The sequence below is a fragment of the Mercenaria mercenaria genome, chromosome 2 (genome assembly GCF_021730395.1).
Source record: "Mercenaria mercenaria strain notata chromosome 2, MADL_Memer_1, whole genome shotgun sequence".
Taxonomy (NCBI): Eukaryota; Metazoa; Mollusca; class Bivalvia; order Venerida; family Veneridae; genus Mercenaria; species Mercenaria mercenaria.
In genome coordinates, this window is record NC_069362.1 from 3,422,148 (window position 1) to 3,447,889 (window position 25,742).

Here is a 25,742-nt window from a genome sequence, read left to right on the forward strand (position 1 = left end):
AGACCTACTGACCTAGTTTTTGATGGCACGTGACCCAGTTTCGAACTTGACCTAGATATCATCAAGATTAACATTCTGACCAACTTTCATAAAGATCCCTTGAAAAATGTGACCTCTAGAGTGGTCACAAGTAAAAGTTTACGGACGCACGGACGGACGACGGACACCGCGCGATCACAAAAGCTCACCTTGTCACTTTGTGACAGGTGAGCTAATAAGCAGTTATTATTACATTCAATTTAGTTAACTTCAATTTTTCCTTAATGCGATGGCACTGAGTTCTACAAATTAAGAGTTGCTGTAAACAAATGCGACATTCAACAAAGTATAAAGAAATACACAATCAGTTTGAAATGACATTTCTTTATTTATGTCAAGTATTTACACAATGATGGAATCAAATTCAAGTCCGTAGACCAAATCACCTGATGCTGATAAGGCGTAAGGGCATGCCTGAATTTTGTTACTTCTGTATGCATAGTGACTGTACATTTATTAGCTCATAAATAAAACTGCAGAATAATGATAATAATATTTTATATTTAAAAAGATTCAAGTTGCTATAAGCTTTTTTAGTCTACACATCATTCCTTATCATCACCATTAAGGATAGATGATTTCAAATCAATAGAAAAAGTAACTTTGCTTTTTGAAAGGATTGAGCATACTTTCAATGTATACCATTTCATTTCAATTTTTGTAAGTCTTCATATATAATATAATTATCATTTCAGCATTATTTCTATATCATTTCAGCAAACCTGCAAATCTCAATTTAAAAACCATTTCAGCATAATTTCTGCAAGTCCCAATATACACCATTTCTGTAAGTCTCAATTAACAACCATTTCAGCATTATTTCTGTCTCAATTTACTACCATTTTAGGATTTAGGCAGGAGAAACATTATATAACTGATTAAGTCAAATTTTATTTTTTTAAGAATCACTATGACACAAAACTAGATATTTAAAATTTAATTCATCCTTCTATTCAAACCTCTTCAAATGGTAATAAATCAAGCCAGATTCTAAATGATGTACACAACAAAGTAACTCGTTATTTATTTTGTATACAAGTATGACCTATGTCTGTTTCTTGATATATTTTAACAATATTTCAATTATAACCAGTAACAGTTAACTAATATTCCCAGATTCCAGGATTTACTTGTTCTCCACAAGCAACAGACAACTTCTGCTTATGAATCAAAAGGTGATGGACAAATGTTAGGTCATATCGCGACATTCCAACTTTGATGGCGGAGGATCCTGTGTGCATTATTTTATCATGGACTGGTGTTAGCGCAGAACTAATAACCTTAAGTAAGCCAGCTGGATGGCTTTCTCACATGAAGAATTAACACCCCAAGTGAGGCTGGAACCAACATTCCTGAGGGTCAAATCATTTAAGCCGGCGACCTTATCACTCAGGCAAGGAAGCCCCAAGGGACAAATGACCCAAGATGTATTGTCTTCAGTACAGGCAAAGCTACTCCATGCCTCTGACTTCATTGACTAAAGCTCTACCTATTAAGCTGACCAAGCTGTTGATCTATGTCAGAATGATCTATGTGAATATAATCAAACAAGTTTATTACTGGTGAAATGCTATTTGGAAATCATGTTAATTCATTTTATTAGAATTTAAGTGGCATTACCATAGTTCATATCATAATGGTGGTTTCAAGCTTAAATAGTGAAACAAGATCCCAGACTCTTCTCCATTCATTATTTCATTCACTGGCGGACCTTGGTAAAACCTGACCAGCGCTCAAACCCAAAGAGTTGAGTGGTATGGCATCTGCGGTCGGCAAAGTTGACCATACAGTGCAGAACCCCAAGGAGGAAAATTAGCTGATTATTCTATGATCTATGCACTCCTGATCAATTAGTAAATTTGAAATAAAAATCATTCAGAACAGCTAAGTGTACTATGATGTTAGCTTTTAATATTTATCATTTCAAAATCCATTAGCTGAAAAATTTTGAGTTCTCCATTAAGGCAACATTTTTCACTACTATCCAGTTCTTAATCAAACTTTCTTCTTCTTTCCTTTAAACTTATTCTTCTTTTTCTCCTGCATTTTCTTTTTCTTCTTCTTTCTCTCCATCATTACTTGTAAAGGAGTCTTTCCTTCCTTCTTGGACTTTTGGGTGTTTTTATCTTTAGAAGTTTTATCAGTTTTGCCTTTAGTACCGTCTTTTTCACCTCTTTTAACACTGCTAGGTTTGCTGCCTTTGTTTTCTATTTTCCTTTTTTTAACAACATGTTTATCAGTCATTGATTTCTTTCTTTTGTTCCCTCCAGGTATGAAAGTATCTGTGGAATAAAACAGATCACAATATGTGTGAAATTCCAGTCCAATACAAGAAATGGTTACTGAGGTATGCATACACAACTTTAATTTGTTCCTGGGTTAGTACAATGTATAATTATTCTCCAAGTAGTCAAGCTAACAAAATGCAATTTAGGTGTTTTAATCCTTACCCAGCTAAATTTCTATATAGAACTTGTCCATCTTTCAATTAGGACAGTACTATTAACTGTTAAAAGGGGTGCTTACCAAAAAGATACTGACTGAAAAAACAGTGCAGATTATGATAAGACTGCATGGGTGTGCAGGCTGATCATGATCTACACTGACTGGTCGCAAAAGCAGAAACAACTGTATTCAACACAGTAAGAGTTAAGGACTGACACACAAGTATAGTAAAATAATATATATATATATAACATACCAGCATCTGGCATGTGGCCAAGTTCCTGCCTATAATAATCAACATCATCATCTTCATCATCTGACACTGAAATATACACAAACAATTATATTGTTAATAACAAGTCACAAATCATATCAATGTTAAGGTACATGTAAGGTGTTTAGTCACCTTCCCTCAAATGAATTCCCATGTTTATATTTTTCACTTCATGTAACCTTGTTCTTAAATATAATCATAACAATATCAATGAATCAGGGGAGAGAGTCTGATTGATATAGCATATTCTCTTACCGTATTTTGGTGTGTATAGGTCGCACTTTTTCTACCCATTTTGCTGCCTGAAAAAGTTCCTGCGACCTATACGACAGAACATTGCCAGCAGTTTTTTTTTTCGGGCCAATTTTCTGACCGTAGCTCTCGCAAAATTACGTGCATCTGTTACGAACGAACAAAATGGATAAAAATATCAATATCGGCGCCTTTTCAACCAATAGCAGTTACTTTCAATAAAATATATCGTAAATAACCCATACAGACTATTAAAATTACGAATGACTTTAATTCAAAGATGTTTTTGCAGTCTGAATTACATTTGTTTCTACTTTCGTTTTACTGGACGCCATTGACATGCACTCCGGGTTGGATAAAATCCGGACAGATCCGTCCTCCATTCCAAACATTGTTTATACTAATTTTTAGCGTATTAAAAAATTTGAAAGATAATTTTTCACTTTTGATTTTTAAATAAAAGAAAAAAATCCAAACAGATATTTTGTTAATCTTTTTACTCAAAATCAAAAGAACGCGGTTAATTACATGACACGGAAAGGTGTTATAATTGCTGTGCAAACAATTCACACTTAAACTTGCATGACAACAGAATGTAAACGCAAACCGTCTGCTGCCAATTAGTGTCAAAAAGCCGCTTTTCTTTGATGTAGTCTGTTACCGATACTACTGTTGGTACGAAACAGTTGGGAACGAAAATAACACTGTCCGATTTCCACCAATCAGGTTCCGATAATAATTCAGTCCGCGGCATCAATATGGCCGCCGCCATAACTTTTTTGCCGGTAAATATTAAATATTGCTGGGGAAAAAATCCGCAATTTAACTGCGACTAATACGCTAGAAGTTAAATTTTCCGACCATTTCCAGAGCAAAAATTAGATGCGGACTATACATTACCGCGACCTATACACACCAAAATACGGTATTTGTTACTTTATAGCAGCATGCTAGATGATGGCACTGGCATCTACTGACCACAGACAATCATTTTATAAAGATCGATCACAGAAGGCCAAAGCATTGTTAAGTGAAAAGTTAACTGTTCTCAGTCTCACAGTCACTGTCACCTTGACCTTTGACGTACTGAACCTCGAAATAATATGACTCATCTTGAAGCCACATATGATTATCCTATGAAGCTTTACAACTGTAGGCTATAAAGTATTCTTTCGTTAATGGGTGGTAACTGCTTTCAATGTTGCATTCACTGTGACCTTGACTGCTGAACTTACGACATCCAGAACAACAGTTGTCATCTATTGATCATAATCATCCATTGTATAAGTCTGACCACTGAGTTTAGACAAAATATGGAATGGTACGCAAAATTTAACTAATTTCTATGTCAAAAAGGGCCATAACTGAGCTAAAGTCCTTGTCCTAGTTATGTAGTCTTGCCTACATATGTAGACTATGATGGTCAACAAGAGATCAAAGTTTCACAGCCATATGTTGAATAGGTTAGGCAAAATATTGACTGGTATGAAAAATGTAACTCATTTCTATGTCCAAATAGGGCCATAATTCAGTCAATTGAAAATACTTGACAGAGTTATGTATTCTTGCCCACAAATGGAAATCATAATGATAGACAAGTGTTCAAAGTTTCAAAGCCACATGTCAAATACTTTTTACAAAACACTGTCTTGTAGGAAAACTGAACCAATTTCCAAGTCTAACTAGAAATGTGTCCATGGGACACAGATGCCCCCACTACATGACATTAAAATGACAATTTTTTCCCAGGTCAGGGGCCATAACTCCTACAATACTGAATGAATCCGGACGCGAAACCCCAGGTGCACAACTGCACATGCTGACCAACATTCCTGTAAACTTTGGTGACTCTATGTCAAATACTTTTGGAGCTACACACAACACAACATTAAAATGACCAATTTTTAACTAAGTCAGGGGCCATAACTCCTACAAGACTGAATGAATCCGGACGGAAACCCCAGATGCATAACTGCACATGCTGAATAACATTCCTGTAAACTTTGGTGACTCTAGGTCAAATACTTTTGAAGCTACGCACGACACAACATTAAAATGACCAATTTTTAACTAAGTCAGGGGCCATAACTCCTACAAGACTGAATGAATCCAGACGCGAAACCCCAGGTGCACAACTGCACATGCTGACCAACACTCTTGTAAACTTTGGTGACTCTAGGTCAAATACTTTTGGAGCTATGCGCGACACAACATTAAAATGACCAATTTTTTACTAAGTCAGGGGCCATAACTCCTACATGACTGGATGAATCCAGACGCGAAACCACAGGTGCACAACTACACATGCTGACCAACATTCCTGTAAAGTTTTGTGACTCTAGGTCATATACTTTTGGAGCTAGGCGCGACACAACACTAAAATTACCAATTTTTACAAAGTCAGGGGCCAAAACTTCTACATGACTGAATGAATCCGGACGCGAAACCCCAGGTGCACAACTACACATGCTGACAAACATTCCTGTAAAGTTTTGTGACTCTACGTCAAATACTTTTGGAGCTAGGCGCGACACAACATTCTCGGAAAGACGGACGGACGGACAGACGGAAGGATGGACGGATGGACAAGGGCAAATCTATATGCCCCCCCCCCAAAGTGGGGGCATAAAAAGGGCCATAATTCAGCCAAAATAAGTGAAAGAGTTGAGTACTCTTGTCTATAGATGATATTCATAATGATAAACAAATTTTCAAAGTTTCAAATCCACAAGTCTTATACTTTTGACAAAATGCTACTTGTATGAAAATTGTACCAATGTCCAAGTCCATAAAGGTCCAGAATTCAGCCAAAATAGCTGAAAGAGTTATGGACTCTTGCCTACAGTTAGAGACTGTTATGATAAAGAAGAGATAAAAGTTTCAAAGCCATATGTCAAAAACTTTACACAAAATATGAACCGGTGCGAAAAACTTAACCAAGATTTATATTAAGTTAAAGGGGGCCATAATTCAGCCAAAATTCTTAATGGAGTTATGTATTTTTGCCTAAAACTGAACAGGGTGCTGGTCAACAAGTGTTGAAAGTTTCAAAGCTTTATCTCAAAAAACGTTGTCAAAATGTAGACTGGTATGAAAATCTTAACGAAGGTGCGATGCCGACGCTGTGGTGAGTAGGATAGCTCTACTTATTCTTCGAATAGTCGTGCTAAAAACATGTTACATATCCTTCCGTTATACTTTTATTACAATCAAACACCTCTTAACTGCACAGTAAAGGTCTGGCTTGGCAGGGTTTATTTGTTAAGAGGGGTTTATCGTTGGAATGTGTGCTACATTTACATAGAAAAAATCACAATTGCTAGCAACTATTTTTATTTTGATCCATCCAAATACAGTACATTTTGGTATTTATGACTGAATAGGTCCATGATGGTTACAATTTACATGGGTATTTTCTTAAGAAATATAACAAAGGTCAAGTTTTCAGACAGAAAATTTGTTCAGTTGGAGAGGTTTCAAAAATAAAGGTTCCAGTTTAGAGGTGTTTCACAGTACCATGTACCTCAAAACCATGAAAATACTGACGTAAAAGAGTTTGTCTCAAAATGTAATTACAGAAAGAATTTGTTCCACTCAGCAGTAAGAATTTTCAGAGTGTGTTTATTTACCATCTTTTTACAATAAATAGACAGATCAATTGTATTTTGTGCTACCTGAGGCATAATTACCGCTCCTGCAACTCATCCCTAGGTTAGTTTTATTCAAATATACAGTTTTTTGTTGTAAAGGAATATCAAATATCTGCTAAAATCTGGACACTGCTAAAAGATATACATATTGACCAGAATCTTTAATTTAAAAGTCCAACTAAAAGTTGTTAAATGCTTTGGTGATGTTCACTTAATTTAAAAGTTGATGTGTTGATGTCACTATGCCTGAATTTTTCAAATGACTCTTAGTATCGTAAAAACTGAATGGGGACTTTCTTGTGACACAATTAATTTCAACATTTAATAGCATGCATTTGAGTTTTGTAAGTGTAACGCAAGCAATGATCACAGAATAAACTACCTTTATATTAGGTCAGATTTAACAAAATGTTTTAATCTATACAGTTAGAAGAATAAATAATCAATAATAATTATTAATGAAGTATTATATCTCCCTTACCCAGTTAAATTTCTATATTGGACTTACCCATCTTTCAATTTGGACAGTGCCATTATTGAGTGCCGACCAAAAAGATACTGACTGAAGAGGGAACAGTGCAGATCATGATCAGACTGCACTGATGTGTAGGCTAATTATGATCTACACTGGTCGTAAAGACAGAATCTATCGTTAAATTTCTATATTGAACTTATCCATCTTTCAAACTGGACAGCGCCATTAAGGAGTGCTGACCAAAAAAGATACTAACTGAAGAGGGAACAGTGCAGATCATGATCAGACTGCACTGATGTGTAGGCTAATTATGATCTACACTGGTCGTAAAGACAGAATGTATCGTTAAATTTCTATGTTGAACTTATCCATCTTTCAAACTGGACAGCGCCATTAAGGAGTGCTGACCAAAAAAGATACTGACTGAAGAGGGAACAGTGCAGATCATGATCAGACTGCACTGATGTGTAGGCTAATTATGATCTACACTGGTCGTAAAGACAGAATCCATTGTGTCCAGTATGATAAGGGATAGTCTTTCATTCATGATAAAAAATAATATAGCACTGAAAAATACAAATATGGTTTAGATGTTCAAGGGACATAACCTTAGCAGAAATCCAACATGGATTAGTACCAGATTACTTCACTTGGTGACCTAAAAACCAAAAGGGGAATTACCTGTAAAAAATCCATATCTTTAAAAAGGAAACTGAAATTCAAAGAGCTGTGTAATAAGTCAGTAACTATGTAAGTATAATTTGCTCTTCATCAAATACAAGTTAATAAAGTAAAAATTTAGCAGTTCAACTTACATTGTAACTAATAAATACAATTATCTGGTTAAACTCTTTGAAAAACATCAGATAAAAATATTATTATGTTTTCATTTAGATGTAAATAAGAGCTGTTTAGTGCTTTCATTTCATACAGCCGTAGCTACAAAGATGTTTTACAAAATCATAAGACAAGAATTTTAAAGTAGGTTACAAGTATGATACCACATGTACAACTCGGGGCGTTGAATTCTTCATGTGAGGAAGCCATCCAGCTGGCTTACGGAAGGTCGGTGGTTCTACCCAGGTGCCCGCTCGTGATGAAATAATGCACGGAGGGGCACCTGGGGTCTTCCTCCACCATTAAAGCTGGAAAGTCGCCATATGACCTATCATGTGTCGGTGCGACGTTAAATCCAAAAAAAAACACAAACAACATGACTGTACATTTGTACATTGCAAGTGGTATATTAATTCATGTTTGGAGATGAACGTGATTAAAACAAATATCCTTGTCTGTGCTGCACCACATAACATCTGCAAATATGGACATACTTATATTGTATAATTACTTGCAGAATGTTTCAAACTCCTAACTACCAACAAAACCTGTCACTGAGACTGTCTGAGGTTCTTGATGACATTGGAGTTAATGAGGCAATGGTACTCAAGAGGAGAAGGATGTCATACTGGAAGAAACTGTGACAACAATTACACAGAGGCATGTATTCGATCAGTCCACGAACATGTTTGGCAGCAAGTCAGAGGGCACAACAACAGCAGGACTTCATTCAGATGCAGACTGTCTAAACTGTTATCATAAGTATAATGTGATACAGGACTATGAAGAATGGAAACCTGGCTTCAGAAATCTACTGATGATCAAGGATAATACTACATCACCAGGTTACTGTCTTCTACAACAGACCTATGATAATGTACCTCTTCCTGTTACACATGTTCCAGATGAGGACTATGTTAGGGACTCAAGTGGAAGGGTGTTGCTTAAGAATACTTTATATAGAGATGCTATGCCTGCAGGTAATGTACAACATGGTCCATCATTTGCTAAACAGGGAGAGCATGGAATAGTAGACACTGACTTTGTTCCTGCCTTCCATTGTTATACATGGCCATATGAAGCAAGACCCTGGTTAGACAGGCAAGGAATAGGAAACTGGCCCAGTGCAGACATGAAGAGATTTGCAGCAAATAATGGATGTTTTATTGTTCCTGTTGCAAGTAAAGTCAGCCAGAATCCAGAGCTTGAATGGAGAATTTCTACTTCACAAGCAGAGAGATGTTTAATGTTTAATTTAAACATTACACAAATATGCTGTTATGTGTTGATGAAAATGATTCTTAAAACATTTCTTCATCATGCTGGTGAAGGCCACATTACAAGCTTTATGTGTAAAACAGTTCTGTTACATTGTATTGAAAACACACATTCAAATGCATGGCAGGAAAATAATTTATTTACATGTTTATCATGTTGTTTACATGTACTATACAACTGTTTACAACAAGAAAACTGCCCACATTTCATTATACCCAGAAACAACCTGATGACAGGCGAGTTTTCACCTGAAGTCAAAGCTTTGTTGCTAGAAAGAGTGTTTCACTTAATACAAACTGATGGACAAGCATTACTTAGGGTTCAGATTGATGACCTTGGTCAGAGACTGCAGATCAAATTGAACATGTTATATCAGATACCAGAAAATATTCCATCTAAAAAGGAAAACTGTCTGAGGATTTCAGGATCATTATTACTAAACACAGCTGAAACAATCACTGTGTGTAGTAGTTCTATAATATCAAAAACCATTCAAAACAGTCCTATAACAACCATACAGAACTTGCGCAATGTATTAACAAATTATAAAAGATGTTATAGAGAAGGAAGTAAGTTAGAACAAAGAGCAAGCAGTCTCATTGCACCATTGTTCTGCTCAACACTGGGAACTGTAATAGCATCATCTAATATTCAGACAAACAATATCATACCTCCAGAAGCAATAGACTGGTTATGTGCAGGCCTGAATTCTGATGTTGCCGCTAGTAAACTGAAACTTGCCTCTGTGTTCTACAGTGTTAGGGATTTGGAAAACACAGAATTCATTTTAAGATATACAGAGGGAGATTTTTGCTTCGACATGGTTGAGCCTGTATGTTACTGCTATATTATTAGCAGAAACAAGTATAGGAGAATGTTTGTAGAAGTGGCATATCATCAGAATGAAGAAGCTGTAAGAAGTGTCTGTGCATTTTGTGTCAAATTTACTCGTGCTGAGATTCATTGTGTTCCTCAGGAGCTGCAGTATGAAATGTACAGATCAACTCAAGATGACTTGCTGTATAGAGAAAGTAATGACTACTGGATGGACTGGGCTGTTGTAGATTCCCTCCCTTACCTCTATTTCCTACAATACAAGACCTACAGATACCTTCAGAGGTTTGATGATCAGCATCAAGCACTAGTTAATCTTGCTAAAACAACTGAAACAGAGAGAAACCTTGGTCACAGGGAAACAGCCCTGAATCTACTTGGACAGTGCATGGAACAGGAGAACCAACCTAACAAAGCTTTAAACTGCTACATGATTTCACTGAAGGTCAGAGAAAGAAATAACGCAGCAAGTTTCCACATCCGTAGACTGTTGGCAAACTTGATCATAACATAAACATGAAATTATACAATCTTGCAAAGAATATTTTCTCGGTAAACAAAACCAAATCTGCATATAAACTTCTTAATTTCTTTATGAGGTACTGTCCATCATAGTATGTCATTGACTGTATAGAACCCTTAATAGATCTGACAAATGTCTGAAAGGTTTGACTTGGGTCTGTACAAATCCTTGCTTAAAGGCACTGATTCTGGGTATCATTATGCCTGGTATGTGGCCTATGGGGATGATAAGGTCTGCATATTGGCAGTAATGGTCATATACAAGACTGCTGGACCACTGATAGGCTTGCTTGTTGTTGTTGTTTTTTGTTCATTTTTATTTGTTTATGCTGCTCTGCGTAGTTTTGACTGTTTCTGGTCAAACTAATCAATCATAGGCCTAGCAAAATTAGAATTTGGAGACCTGAACTCAAATACAAGTCGATGTCGATATTTCAAAATATTTGAGATGCATTATGTAAGATAGGGGGCCTTAATTCAAGGCCAAGATGTTATTTTAGAACATGTCTGGGTATTGGTGGAGGTGATTGTAATGTTTTTGCTACAATTATACCATGAATTTTTCTACATTGCCAAATGTTTTATAAAAAAATTAAATATTTTGAAATTTTTGTTTGTTAAAATCATCTGAGAGGAGACCCGCTTTTCCATTCCTGACTTATACACAAAGCATCAAAGGTCAAGATCGCCACTGATCATGAACTATGCCTAAACTCTGCTTTTATTGTAATAATAATAAAACTGTTTAAAACTATTTAAAACTTATAAACAAATAACTTTAAAATCATTCTATTTACGTCCGATATTTGTCCGTACACAGGTTATTTATAGACTACACGCCACGCCTATTAATTATGCTATATGATAAATGTGTTTCTCTATATATGTTAACTGTGCTCATTATATTTAACAATCCTGCTTTACTCAATGTTTTTAAATTGATGGCAGTTTTTTATTATTACATATTTTTCAATTCTGTTTTTTGCATTTTCTAGCCGAAAGATTAAATTTAATGTTCATAGCAATTTCAATTTATTTACTTTTAACGCGAAATAGCTATTTACAATCGCACTGAATGAAATATTACAGGTATTTTTTTTTTGAAAATCGGCTGTTTTTAAGTAATTTTGAGTGCTGTTACATTGATATCTTATCAAAAATGCATTAGCATTCGAGTTTGAGTTATATCTATTCTTTATTGATACTGAAAGTTTGAAGAAAAAGTATTACGTATTGACTGCTCTACACACATTGTCTGTTTTCGCGACGTCTAAATTTCGCTATATAAGTCTTTCTGTCCATATTCCTTTTTTAATCCCCCACCACAAGTGGTCAGCCTTGTCTGCTAAAGGTCAAGGTCACAACTCAAGGTCAAAGGTTTTAGCCTTCCATTTTGTGTCCGCTCTATATCTCCTAAACCCCTTGAAGGAATTTTATAAATCTTGGACCAAATGATCACCTCATCAAGACGATGTGCAGAACCCATGAGTCAGCCATTCCAGCTCAAGGTCAAGGTCACAACTTAGGGTCAAATGTTTGAGCCTTCCATTTGTGTCCGCTCTGTATCTCCTAAACCCCTTGAAGGATTTTCATCAAACTTGGACCAACTGATCACCTCATCAAGGCGATGTGCAGAACTTATGAGTCAGCCATGTCGCCTCAAGGTCAAGGTCACAGTTGAGGGTCAAAGGTTTGAGCCTTCCATTTTGTGTCCGCTCTGTATCCCCTTGAAGGATTCATATGAAACTTGGGTCAAATGATCACCTATCCAAGACGATGTGCAGAACTCATGAGTCAGTCATGCCGGCTCAAAGTCAAGGTCACAACTCCAGGTCAAAGGTTTTAGCCTTCCATTTCGTGTCCGCTCTATATCTCCTAAGCCTCTTGAAGGAATTTTATAAACTTGGGTCAAATGATCACCTCATCAAGACGATTTGCAGAACTAATGAGTCAGCCATGCCGGCTCAAGGTCAAGGTCACAACTAAGGGTTAAATGTTTGAGCCTCTCACTTTATGTCCACTCTGTATCTCCTAAACCTCTTGAAGGATGTTCATCAAACTTGGGTCAAATGATCACCTCATCAAGAACTCATGAGTCAGCCATGTCAACTCAAGGTCAAGGTCACAACTCAAGGTCAAAGGTTTGAGCTCTGTATCTCCTAAACCCCTTGAAGAACTTTCATGAAACTTAGGTCAAAAGATCACCTCATCAAGACGTTGTGCAGAATTTATGAGTCAGCCATGACAGTTCAAGGTCAAGGTCACAGTTAAAGGTCAAAGGTTTACCCTTTCACTAGCCATAAAAGTGGCGGAGGATTGAGTTGTCTTTCAGACTGCCTTGTAATTCTTAACAAGAGCACCGCCTTGCGGGTGCTGACGCTCATCTGATTTTTTTGTATAATAGAAATATTGTCCTACCCATGATTTTCTAAGTCTAAAAAGGGCCATCATTCTTGCAAAAAGCAGGATAGAGTTATGTTTCTTGATGTATAGCGTGCGCTTAAGATGGTGATAAACTGTTGCAAGTTTTAAAGCAATAGCTTTGGTAGTTTATGAGAAAAGTTGACTTAAACATAATACTCAACCAAGAAAATGATTTTCTAAGTCCAAAAGGGGCAATAATTATTGCAAAATGCAGGATGGAGTTATGTTTCTTGCTGTACACGGTCAGCTTATGATGGTGAACAAGTGTTGCAAGTTTCAAAGCAATAGCTTTGATAGTTTAAGAGAAAAAGTTGACCTAAACATAAAACTTAACCAAGAAATCTGATATTTTCTAAGTCCAAAAGGGGCCATAGATCTTGCAAAAAGCAGGATGGAGTTATGTTTCATGCCGTACAGAGTCAGCTTATGATGGTGAACAAGTGTTGCAAGTTTTAAGGCAATAGCTTTGATAGTTTAGAAGAAAAGCTGACCTAAACATACAACTTAACCAAGAAAACTGATTTTCTAAGTCCAAAAGGGGCAATAATTCTTGCAAAAAGCAGGATGGAGTTATGTTTCTTGATGTACAGGGTCAGCTTATGATGGTGAACAAGTGTTGCAAGTTTCAAAGCAATAGCTTTGATAGTTTAGGAGAAAAGTTGACCTAAACATAAAACTTAACCAAGAAATCTGATATTTTCTAAGTACAAAAGGGGCCATAAATCTTGCAAAAAGCAGGATGGAGTTATGTTTCTTGCTATACAGGGTCAGCTTATGATGGTGAACAAGTGTGCCAAGTTACAAAGCAATAGCTTTGGTAGTTTAGGAGAAAAGCTGACCTAAACATAAAACGTAACCAGGCAACGCCGACGCCGACAACTGCTCAAGTGATGACAATAACTCATCATTTTTTTTCAAAAAATCAGATGAGCTAAAAATGCATCTGAAACGCTTCTTTAATTTCTAATAAAATTCAGCAATGATCAATATTTCTGGTTTTATTTTGTTACGTAGATAAAAATATCATAATAATAGAATAAAAAAAAAATATTGTCATTTCTCTTATAAAGAACTGTTTTCTACACCTTCAATACTTGCATTAGTTTTGGCGATAGCAATTTGCATGTAAAACTTTAATGTCAGTAACCAGAATTTTCTAAGTCCAAATGGAGGTATAATTTGGCCAAAACGCATGTCAGAGTTATGGGACCTAACGATCAAGTTTGGTAAGTGACTCAGAAAAAAGATAAAATAAGTTTCAAAGTTATATGCCTTTACACGATAGCTATATGTACTTGCATGCAAAACTTTAACCAAAGCGTGACACAAAAATCAAGGTGGGTAGAATAGCTCAACTATTCAAAGAATAGTCGTGCTTACAATAACCAAATACAGTCAAATGTGTACTGAAGGTCACCTCTGAATATTTACAAAATCTGCTTATAAAGGCCACTATTTTCTCTACTTGTTAAACCATCTCTAATATAAAAGACCCTTTACCAGTGTTAGAAGACCATCTTTCAACAAAGACTGCTTCTTTCATTTCCAAAAGATGGTATTTAGAGGCAGGTTAGACTGTATTCCAACAAACCCTATGTTTAAAACTTTACCTTGAGTTTCAGGCTGTTCTACACCATCTTCTAAATTTTTTTTACGAATTCCCTCCAAACTTTTTTGTTTATGTGTCTCTTTTTCACTCTCCTTCTTCTGTATATTTTTCTGCTGCTGTTGACGTCTTGTTTCTTTTATCTTCCTGTAATAATAAGGTCAATTTCTCTTTATAAAAACATTTTTTAACTTTGTATACCACAGTTATAGTACTCAAGTAGCTATTTTCATATGTATCCCTGATGGAGTCTCCAAGACCCAAAATAGCCCTAAACAAGTCAGATTAAATATAAATCAGTTCTGTAATTGTTGTCTGATCATAAGTTCCACTTTCTTTACTTTTTGAATATTGTAATGCTGTGAAATCGTTAAATTTTATGGGTATTAAATTTTGTTGCTAAATGGCAAACATAGCTATTTTGTTGTTAGATGAAATCATTGATTTCAAATTCTGAATATAAAATTTAAGTAAATTTTTCTTCTTCAGTGGATTCAATTCCATGGGTTTACTTAACTACTAAATCCATGACTCAGACCATGAATATTCAAGGAAAATTAGAGTATGATATTTACCCATCAGCAAATATTAAGGATTTATATAACCTAAATAAATATTGGTACAAGTAATTTTAACAGGGTCACACAAACTACTAATCACAAACTTTCCTAAGTTATCCCTTACATTTCCCCTGACATAAAACAGTTTTCTCTGACAAATTTATTATGTAGTTTCCATAAATAATTACTTTTTCTGGAATAATACAAAATCAAAAGCAACCTCTACAATAAGCCATTTAGAAAATTTACCATTAATAGACAGATGGACATTTTCAAATTTTAATTTCCTGACAATTTTGAAATTCCATACAATGCCCTGACTTCATATCTATAAATTTCCCCTAATTTTCCCATAACATGAGATACATGTTAGACTTCATGGATTTCAGTAATGTTGCATAATACTTCCATTTTCACTGACAATGTAACATAAAATATGAAAAATATATGTCAATTCAGCCAAAGGAAAACAACACTTGTAACTATTGAGTAGGACTGGTACTATTACTCGGTTAATCGGATCCTATTTGATTACTAGGTGAATCTGATTTCAAATTTGCGAAACCGCTAATCACTCTCGAACAATAAACATCACAAATCGTACTTTATCTTTTAAATTATACATTTCTTTGACCAGCACATAGACCCGCAGTATATTTCCGCTAAAACACATTGAGCTTAGTTTATAGTCTCAGACTGGCCTGTCGTGATATGTGTACAATACTAGATGCCCATGGGCAACATGTCGAGCCCGCCAGCTGCCAAAAGGACTAGGAGTTGCACATGACACCCTGTCTCATTGAGGCAAACATTTATGCCAAATGAAAAGTGATTGCAAAAAGTTACAATATAAGTTATTTATAGTAACAACAAAGGGAAGTAAATCTTTAAAACAAGAGGGCCATGATGGCCCTATATCGCTCACCAGAGTTAAATGCTAGCTGGAACAAATTTCTTTACTAAAGCTTAAAAAACAAGAAAGTTGGTCAGTAGGTCATATTCATGGTCACTGAAAGTCAGTTTTAAGATTGGTGTGCAAAACTGTACATGCCATCCAAATTTCAAGGCTGTATCTTAAAAAACAAGAAAGTAGGTCAGCAGGTCAAGGTCACAGTCGAGTGACATCTTATCACTTGAGGTCATCCGGTAAATATAATTAAACAGTCTAGGAAATATCTGATTATTTTTCCTATATAACTCATATATCAAGTGACCCCTGGGACCGGGCCTCTTTTCACCCCAGGGGCATACATCGAGCAATCTTGTTAGAGATCAACCAGGCAATGATACATACAAAATATCAAAGGCATAGGCCTTGAAATTTCAGCCATGAAGATTTTCAAAGATTTTCCTATGTAAGTCTATGTAAAACTTTGGAGCCCCAGGGCAGGGCCTCTTTCACCCCAGGGGCATAATTTGAACAGTTTGGGTAGTAGACCACTAGTCAATGCAACTTAACAAATATCAAAAGCATAGGTCTTGCAGTTTCAGGGAAGAAGATTTTTAAAGTTTTTTCCTATATATGTCTATGTAAAACTAGGTAACCCCGTGGCAAGCCTCTTTTCACCCCAGGGGAATAATTTGAACAATCTTGGTAGAGGCCCACTAGATGATACTACATACTAAATATCAAAGCCCTAGGCCTTATGGTTTTGGACAAGAAGATTTTCGAAGTGTTTCCTATATAAGTCTATATAAACCATGTGACCCCCAGGGCGGGGCCATATTTGACCCTAGGGGGATAATTTGAAAAATCTTGGTAGAGGCCCACTAGATGATGCTACATACCAAATATCAAAGCCCTAGGCCTTGTGGTTTTGGACAAGAAGATTTGTAAAGTTTTTCATTTCGGTTGCCATGGCAACCAGAGTTCTGTACAGAATTCAATTCTTTGAACAATTTTTTAACAAGACCATCTAAGGATCTTCCCTGTGAAGTTTCATCAAAATTGGCTTGGTGGTTTAGGAGATGTTGTTTAAAGGAAAGTGTGGACGGACGCCTGACGTTGAGTGATCATAATAGCTCACTCTTAGCCTTTGGCTCAGGTGAGCTAAAAATCTAAGTCCACACAAAAATCCTTACCAGTAGAGATGGGTCAAAATACATCTCAAAATTGGATGTAACATGCATACTGTACTACAGAAAAGTGGTCTTGATTTTTCCCTACGACCAGTAATAAAAATGTTACAATATAAGCTATTTATATAACAACAAATGGAAGTAATTCTAGGTTCTTGCACATGACACTCTGTCTCATGATGGTGAACAGTTGTGCCAAGTCACATCAAAATCCCTCCATGCATGAAAAAGAAATGCTCCGGACAAAGTCATTCTTGTATCTGACCTTTGACCTCTAATTGTGACCTTGACCTTAGACCTAGGGTCCTGGTTCTTACACACGACACTCTGTCACATGGTTGTGAACATTTGTGCCAAGTTACATCAAAATCCCTCCATGCATGAAGAAGAAATGCTCCGGGCAGTCATTATTGAATTTAACCATTGAACTCCAAGTGTGACCTTGACCTTTGAGATAGGAACCTGTGGTTTGCGCATGACACTCTGTCTCACTGAGGTTAACATTCATGCCAAATATAAACGGGATTGCTCCATGCATGTCAAAGTTATGGTCCGGACAAACAAATCCAGATGGACGCACGGACGCACATACACCGAACAGCCATTTGGACAACTATGTCTTCGCTTCTGCAAGCGGACTCGACAAAAATACACCTAACTATGACTATTGATTATCAAACTGTTGCAAATGATAAAGTCCATAAGTTCCTAATGTAACCAGCTACCTCGTCAGGAAATGAAACTGCATTTTCAATATGGCGGCCGATTAACCGGTTCGGTTCGATTTCATACAAACGATTAACCGGTTTAAAATTTTGAAATCGTCCCAGCCCTACTATTGAGGTTCAGTTAAGTATTGTATTATTGTATTTTTGCAAATTTAGAAATTGTTTCCTGGGTTTTTTATCACTACTTTCTTAACTGTAAGGGATTTAGGCTTTTGTCTTTGCCTCCCTTAAAGCATAAAAGTTTCAAACCCAAGATATCTATCATAAATTTCACACATCAATGTGAACTGCAATTATAGCAAACAGCATGAAGAAACAAAAGCTCTGCTTTAGACATATTGCTATGAAGTACTCAGATCTTGTATTTTCCAAACTAATTTTTTTTCTCAAATTTTCAGAAAAGAGTTATTACACCATTTCTGGAATCAGAACTGACATTGTTTCAAGTATACATACTTCTTTTTCTCTCTCAAGGCTTTCATGAGAGCTAGTTCAGCTTCTGACTTTGTAATAAGACCATGGTACATAACCTGTCCCTCACATATCCCCTCCTCTATCTTTATCAATTCTAATGTCAGTCGTGGCCCAAGTTCTGTCAATCTAAAATATAATATCAGTTGTACAACTAATGTAGTCATATTATTATCTGTAAAATGTAATAAGAAAAAGACTAAAAAAGTATGTCATTTGTTATTGTTTCTTTTTTGGACCATTTCCTTCAATTTGATTGGCTAACAGAATTTTTTTACAAGTGTGTAAAACAAATTCATTCGGATAAATTTTGTGCTGCTCCCGATCTTGGACTACTTTTTCACTTATTTTGAGCAGTTAAAAATTATTTTAAATACTTAACAAGAGCACCGCCTTGCGGGTGCTGACGCTCATCTGATTTTTTTTGTATAACAGAAATATTGTCCTACCTATGATTTTCTAGGTCTAAAAAGGGCCATCAGTCTTGCAAAAAGCAGGATAGAGTTATGTTTCTTGACGTACAGTGTCCGCTTATGATGGTGAAAAACTGTTGCAAGTTTTAAATCAATAGCTTTGATAGTTTATGAGAAAAGCTGACTTAAACATAATACTCAACCAAGAAAACCGATTTTATAAGTCCAAAAGGGGCAATAATTATTGCAATAAGCAGGATGGAGTTATGTTGCTTGCTGTACAGGGTCAGCTTATGATGGTGAACAAGTGTTGCAAGTTTCAAAGCAATAGCTTTGATAGTTTAAGAGAAAACGTTGACCTAAACATAAAACTTAACCAAGAAATCTGATATTTTCTAAGTCCAAAAGGGGCCATTAATCTTGCAAAAAGCAGGATGGAGTTATGTTTCTTGTTATACAGAGTCAGCTTTTTATGGTGAACAAGTGTTGCAAGTTTTAAAGCAATAGCTTTGATAGTTTAGGAGAAAAGCTGACCTAAACATAAAACTTAACCAAGAAAACTGATTTTCTAAATCCAAAAAGGGCAATAATTCTTGCAAAAAGCAGGATGGAGTTATGTTTCTTGATGTACAGGGTCAGCTTATGATGGTGAACAAGTGTTGCAAATTTCTAAGCAATAGCTTTGATAGTTTAGGAGAAAAGCTGACCTAAACATAAAACTTAACCAGGCAACGCCGACGCCGTCCAAATGATGACAATAACTCATCATTTTTTTTCCAAAAAATCAGATGAGCTAACAAAATTGAAGCCTGTACCTTCAAAAATGTGAAAGTGGGTCACTAGGTCAATGTCAAGGTCAAAGTTTGTTTTGGTATACAATCCTATGCATTTGGTCTAAATTTGAAGTCTGTAGCTACAGAAATGTGAAAGTAGGTCACTAGGTCAATCTTTAGGTCAAAATTCATTTTGGTACACAAAACTATGCATGTGGTCCAAATTTGAAGGCTGTAGCTTGAGAAATGTGAAAGTAGGTCACTAGGTCAAAATCAAGGTCAAATTTTATTTCAGAATACAGAACTATGCATGTGGTCCAAATTTGAAGCCTGTACCTTCAAAAATGTGAAAGTAGGTCACTACGTCAATGTAAAGGTCAAAGTTTGTTTTGGTACATAAAACCATGCATGTGGTCCAAATTTGAAGGCTGTAGCTTGAGAAATGTGAAAGTAGGTCAATGGGTCAAAATGAAGGTTAAATTTCATTTCGGAACACAAAACTATGCATGTGGTCCAAATTTGAAGCCTGTACCTTCAAAAATGTGAAAGTAGGTCACTAGGTCAAAATCAAGGTCAGAGTTTTTTCCGGTGCACAAAACTATGCATGTGGTCCAAATTTGAAGGCTGTAGCTACAGAAATGTGAAAGTAGGTCACTAGGTCAAAATCAAGGTCAACTCATGTCAAGGTTCATCTTGCCACTCAAAAATATACATGTGGTCCAAGTTTGAATGTTGTAGTTATTGACAAGAAGATTTTAAAAGCTTTTCCCTATATAAGTCTATATGAACCATGTGACCCCCGGGGCGGGGCCATATTTGACCCTAGGGGGATAATTTGAACAAACTTGGTAGAGAACCACTAGATGATGCTACATTACAAATATCAAAGCCCTAGGCTTTGTGGTCTGGACAAGAAGATTTTTCCAAGTTTTTCCCTATATAAGTCTATGTAAACCATATGACCCCCTGGGCAGGGCCATATTTGACCCTAGGGGTATAATTTGAACAATCTTAGTTGAAGACCACTAGATGATGTCACAAACAAAATATCAAAGCCCTAGGCCCTGTGGTTTTGGACAAGAGGGTTTTCAAAGTTTTTCCCTATATAAATCTATGTAAATTATAGAAATAAACAAAGGGCCATAACTCACTCATAAATTGTTGAACCAGTCTGATTTTCAGGGGGACACAACTAGGGTACCAATACATCATTCTGACAAAGTTTGGTCAAAAACCCCTCAGTAGTTTCCGAGGAGATGCGATAACGAGAAATTGTTAACGGACGGACGGACGGACGGAATGACGGACGGATGGACCACGGACGCAGAGTGATTTTAATAGCCCACCATCTGATGATGGTGGGCTAAAAATGATTGACTTGAAAACAATGACTATAAAAAGAAACAAAAGTAATAAATGTCATATTTACACATATCTACGATAATCGGATATGTGTACTTCGGTTTCGGACTATACAAGTGTGTAAAACAAAAAAATATGACATTCATTCCTTCAGTAAATACACATCCCTATTCAAACAAGTGAGATACATTCACCTTATTTCATAAATACACTGCCCCTTCGGGATCTAAACCTCATATCTCATATTTTGTCAGTTTTCACGTTTTGGTAGAGCCAGGAAATATTTTGTTGTAGTTCTAAACCAATTATCAGCTAGTCAAGATACAATACTTTTGGACTAAGCTCTCAATTTGCCAGTTTAAGATAAAGACTTAAAATTACTATAAAATGTCAAAATTACACTTTCCTTTTATAATGTTGCCAAGTTTAACTATGGACAATACATGGTTTGAAAGTCACATTCTTGACTGGACAATGTGTCCAGTGTTTGTCGACTTCATATATAAAGACTATCATAGCAAGATTTAATTCAATTTAAAAAGGCAGCCTTTTTCAGATTCCTTTAATTGACAGAATTTAATAGTATACCTAAATCAAAGATTTATTTCTGAAAACAAGAGGGCCATGATGGCCGTATATCACTCACCTGTTATCATTGCACTTGAGGACAAGAAGGTCCTCAGAAAAAAATCTAAGTCCAAAGGACAGGAACAACAAAGGGAAGAAATTTAACCAAAAAGAAAAAAAAAAACTTACAAGGTATAGATATGTTAAAATATACCTAAAAATTGGAGGTACCATCCATGTTGTACCACATAAACTGGTCTTGTGTTTTCCCTACGGCCAATAATAAAAAAGTTACTAAAAATAAGCTATTTATAGTAACGTAAAAGGGAAGTAATTAAAAAAAATAAATATTGTAAGTGGACAAAAGAAGGATCTGCCAAATAAATCTGTTGACATAAATGAAATTTCAGATCAGTATCTTCATTAGTTATGGAGATATAACAATTTTAATTTGAAATAAAGGGAGGTAATTTGACATAAAATCAGCCCATAGTTATCTACCCTGATTGTCTCAGTCTAACTAATAACAATAATGGAATTTCAACTAAGTCCTGTACGTACTTATTGATATAAATCCATTTTGATTACAATCAGGGGAGGTAATCAGATATAAAATATCTCTGGAACCTATGATCAGATCTGATTTGTCATGGAATCCAAGATTTATTGTTGTTGAAGATATTTTGGAAGTTTGTATCAAATAAAACCATAAATGAAGTCTCTATATGGCTGCAAAAGCCGAAATAGCCAATTTTGGACCTTTAAGGGGCCATAACTCTGGAACCCATGATGGAATCTGGCCAGTTGAAGAAAGGAAGCAAGATCTTGTGGAGATACAAGTTGTGTGCAAGTTTGGTTAAAATCAAATCATAAATGAAGCTGCTATTGAAGGTCAAAATAGTTACTTTTGGCCCTTTTAGGGGCCATAACTCTGGAACCCATTATGGGATCTGGCCGGTTCAAGAAAGGAACCAAAATCTTATGGTGACACAAGTTTTGTGCAAGTTTGATTAAATTCAAATCATAAATGAAGCTGCTATTGTGCAGACAAGGTCAAAATAGCTAATTCTTTCAGGGGCCATCACTCTGGAACCCATAATGGAATCTGGCCAGTTCAAGAAAAGAACGAAGATCTTATGGTGATACAAGTTGTGTGCCAGTTTGGTAAAAATCAAATCCTAAACTAGAGATGCTTTTGAGAAAAGCGCATGTCTCCCACAACTGCCCCTATGAAAAATGTTAGTTTCTCTAGATGTTTTAGACGAGTGGATCCAATTAGATGGTCTGGATGAGTGGATCCAATCAGTAATTCAAGGGCCATAAATCAAAAGTGCCTGGGCGGATTTGGCTAGTTATCGAACTTGGGTAAGGTCTTATGGCCAAACACATTTTGTTCAAGTTTGGTGAAGATCGGATGAGAAATGTTCAACTTAGAGAGCGGACAAGAGAAAATAGACAGATTTTTTCGGTAATTCAAGGGCCGTAACTCTAAAATGCCTGGACTGATTTGGCTAGTTATCGAACTTGGCCGAGGTCTCATGGTCAAACACATTTTGTTCAAGTTTGGTGAAGATCGGATGAGGAATGTTCGACTTAGTGCGGACAAGAGTAAAAAGGCTGATTTTTCGATAATTCAAGGGCCGTAACTCAAAAATGCCTGGACCGATTTTGCTAATTATCTAGCTTGGCTGAGGTCTCATGGTCAAACACATTTTGTTCAAGTTTGGTGAAGATCGGATGAGAAATGTTTGATTAAGAGTGCGGACATGAGTAAAAAGGCCAATTTTTCGATAATTCAAGGGCCGTAACTCCAAAATGCCTGGACCGATTTGGCTAGTTATCGAACTTGGCCGAGGTCTCATGGTCAAACACATTTTTCTTAAGTTTGGTGAAGATTGGATGAGAAATATTCGAATTAGAGTGTGGACAAGAGTAAAAAGACCGATTTTTGGTAATTCATGGGCCATAACTCCAAGACGCCTGGACCGATTTGGCTAGTTATCAAAATTGGTCGAGGTCTTATGGTCAAACACATTTTGTTCAAGTTTGGTGAAAATCGGATGAGAAATGTTCGACTTAGAGTGCGGACAAGCTTTGTGACAGACACACAGACAGACTGGAGTAAATCAATATGTCTCCCACACCACTGTGTGGTGGGAGACATAATAAAGCTGCTATTGTGCAGACAAGGTCAAAATAGCTAATTTTGGCCCTTTCAGGGGCCATAACTCTGGAACCCATAATGGGATTTGGCCAGTTCAAGAAAGGAACCTTGATCTTATGGTGATACAAGTTGTGTGCAAGTTTGGTTAAAATAAAATCATAAATGAAACCACTATCGTGCAGACAAAAAATTGTTGACGGACGCATGGACGGACTGACGACGGACGAAGGGTGATCACAAAAGCTCACCTTGTCACTATGTGACAGGTGAGCTAAAAAAAAAACCTGAACATACATTTAGATAGAAAGTATTTTAAACTTCACACAAGTACTGAATTGTTAATGTATTAAAGAACATTGTAATAAGTAATAAATCACCTGACTGCACTTTTGGCAGACTTGATATTTCCTCTACTCTTTATCTGCTGAGGTAAAATTACTTCATTCATTGGACCATCTAGTTCTACCTCACTTTCTGAAGAGTATCCAGCTCTGAAATGTAATATGGCATTTTAAATAGTTCATCCAGACTGTTCTGTAATCATCTTTATTATATACCTATATAAATTCTGTAAAAAATCAGCGTGTATTTCACAATTAAATATGAACAGACAGACAAAAATTCCATATTGTACCTTTTAAATTCCATATTGTACCTTCCGTATTGTATGCTGGCGGACTTGTATACAATAAAAGGGTCATTATAACAGTAGCTAGACCTGGGACTTTGTATTCGGCTCGAGTGGATTTTGCAAGGTCGGATCACATTTTGCAAGCGCCGAGCATGATCCGACCGTGCAAAATCCACTCGAGCAAAATACTGCATCCCAGATCAAGCTATCAAGCTACTGTTATAATAACCCTATTGTAATCCCATAAATCATATGAATATAACTTTTGTTGAGTTTACCTTTCAAACAAAAATATGCTATAAATGAAATCTGTTTTAATCAGTTGTGACAGCTTAATGCTGCTTATAGTTTTCCTGTAAAGTTACAAAAAACTTGTGTATCTCCTGATTACCTGGATAGCAACATTTTATATAACATTCTATTAATGATTTTGTACAGTACTAGTAAACTGGTACTGTACAATATAATCTGCTTAAAGAGAACAAAATATACATTACTTTGCACATACCTGGTCATATATTCACTTATATCGCCATATTTTCCTAGATTAGGAACTTTGGCTTGCATGATTTTCTTCACTCCTCGGCTCATACCAACAGGCACCACCTTTACGTTACTGCAAAATAAAAACAAGAATATATTTCTAGGCACCACTCCTGAGGTTGTATAAGTGAATAAAAAAAGCACCATTTTTGGGTGCCAATGCCTGTCTGTAAGTGGTTGACATCTGGCAATATGCAAGACAGAGGCACATTCTTGACCTACCTACACACCTAAAAATCAGGGGTTTCATTCAGGTCAGGTGGAAAGAGATTTCGCCCTGCCATGGCTGTCCATAGCCGAAGCTACTTCTGTAGCAAGTAATGTTCTAAACAGGAGGACCCCCAGACCCCACTCTACTTCTAAATTCTACATCCTTAACTAATAAAACCCCTGAATGATAATTAACCCTTAGCCTGCTAAATTTCTAAAATGGACTGGTCCATCATTCAATTTGGGTGATACCATTTATTATTCGAACGGGTGTTCACTGAAAATTTACTGACTGAATAGCGAACAGTGCAGACCATGATCAGCCTGCATGGATGTGCAGGCTGATCTTGGTCTGCACTGGTCGCAAAGGCAGTGTCTCTTGCCGCCAGCAGGCTAAAGGTTAACAGATATATGTAGTTTCAATGATATTCAAGACATGTGGACCTGAACACAAATTTTAACCAAGAAAAATCAAGTTTTTTCAGTACAACATAGGCCATCATCCTAACAAAATGCAAGACAGACTTACAGTTCTCAGCCTTACCACTCATCTAATAATGATAAACAAGTTAAGATTTGAAGCTATAGCTCTTATAATATTCAAG

The 25,742-nt window shown here is 36.2% G+C and overlaps 2 protein-coding genes across 2 annotated transcripts in view; one reads left to right on the top strand and one right to left on the bottom strand.

The window, feature by feature from the left end:
- Window positions 1-343: 343 nt before the first annotated feature.
- The window catches only part of LOC123563048 (suppressor of SWI4 1 homolog), a 41,999-nt gene continuing 16,600 nt past the window's right edge, over window positions 344-25,742 (bottom strand). The window contains exons 5-10 of the mRNA XM_045355614.2: window positions 24,893-25,000; window positions 24,131-24,244; window positions 18,460-18,603; window positions 14,641-14,783; window positions 2,741-2,806; window positions 344-2,321 (exon numbers count right to left, since the gene is read on the bottom strand). Coding sequence (XP_045211549.2) covers window positions 2,035-2,321; window positions 2,741-2,806; window positions 14,641-14,783; window positions 18,460-18,603; window positions 24,131-24,244; window positions 24,893-25,000 — 862 coding nt within the window. The 3' untranslated portion in view covers window positions 344-2,034. The remainder of the gene's footprint in view (window positions 2,322-2,740; window positions 2,807-14,640; window positions 14,784-18,459; window positions 18,604-24,130; window positions 24,245-24,892; window positions 25,001-25,742) is intronic.
- Window positions 7,775-11,217, top strand: LOC123533169 (uncharacterized). The gene is made up of 2 exons (XM_053528564.1): window positions 7,775-7,885; window positions 8,490-11,217. The coding sequence occupies exon 2, from the start codon at window positions 8,658-8,660 to the stop codon at window positions 10,596-10,598; it is 1,941 nt and encodes a 646-aa protein (XP_053384539.1). The 5' UTR covers window positions 7,775-7,885; window positions 8,490-8,657; the 3' UTR covers window positions 10,599-11,217.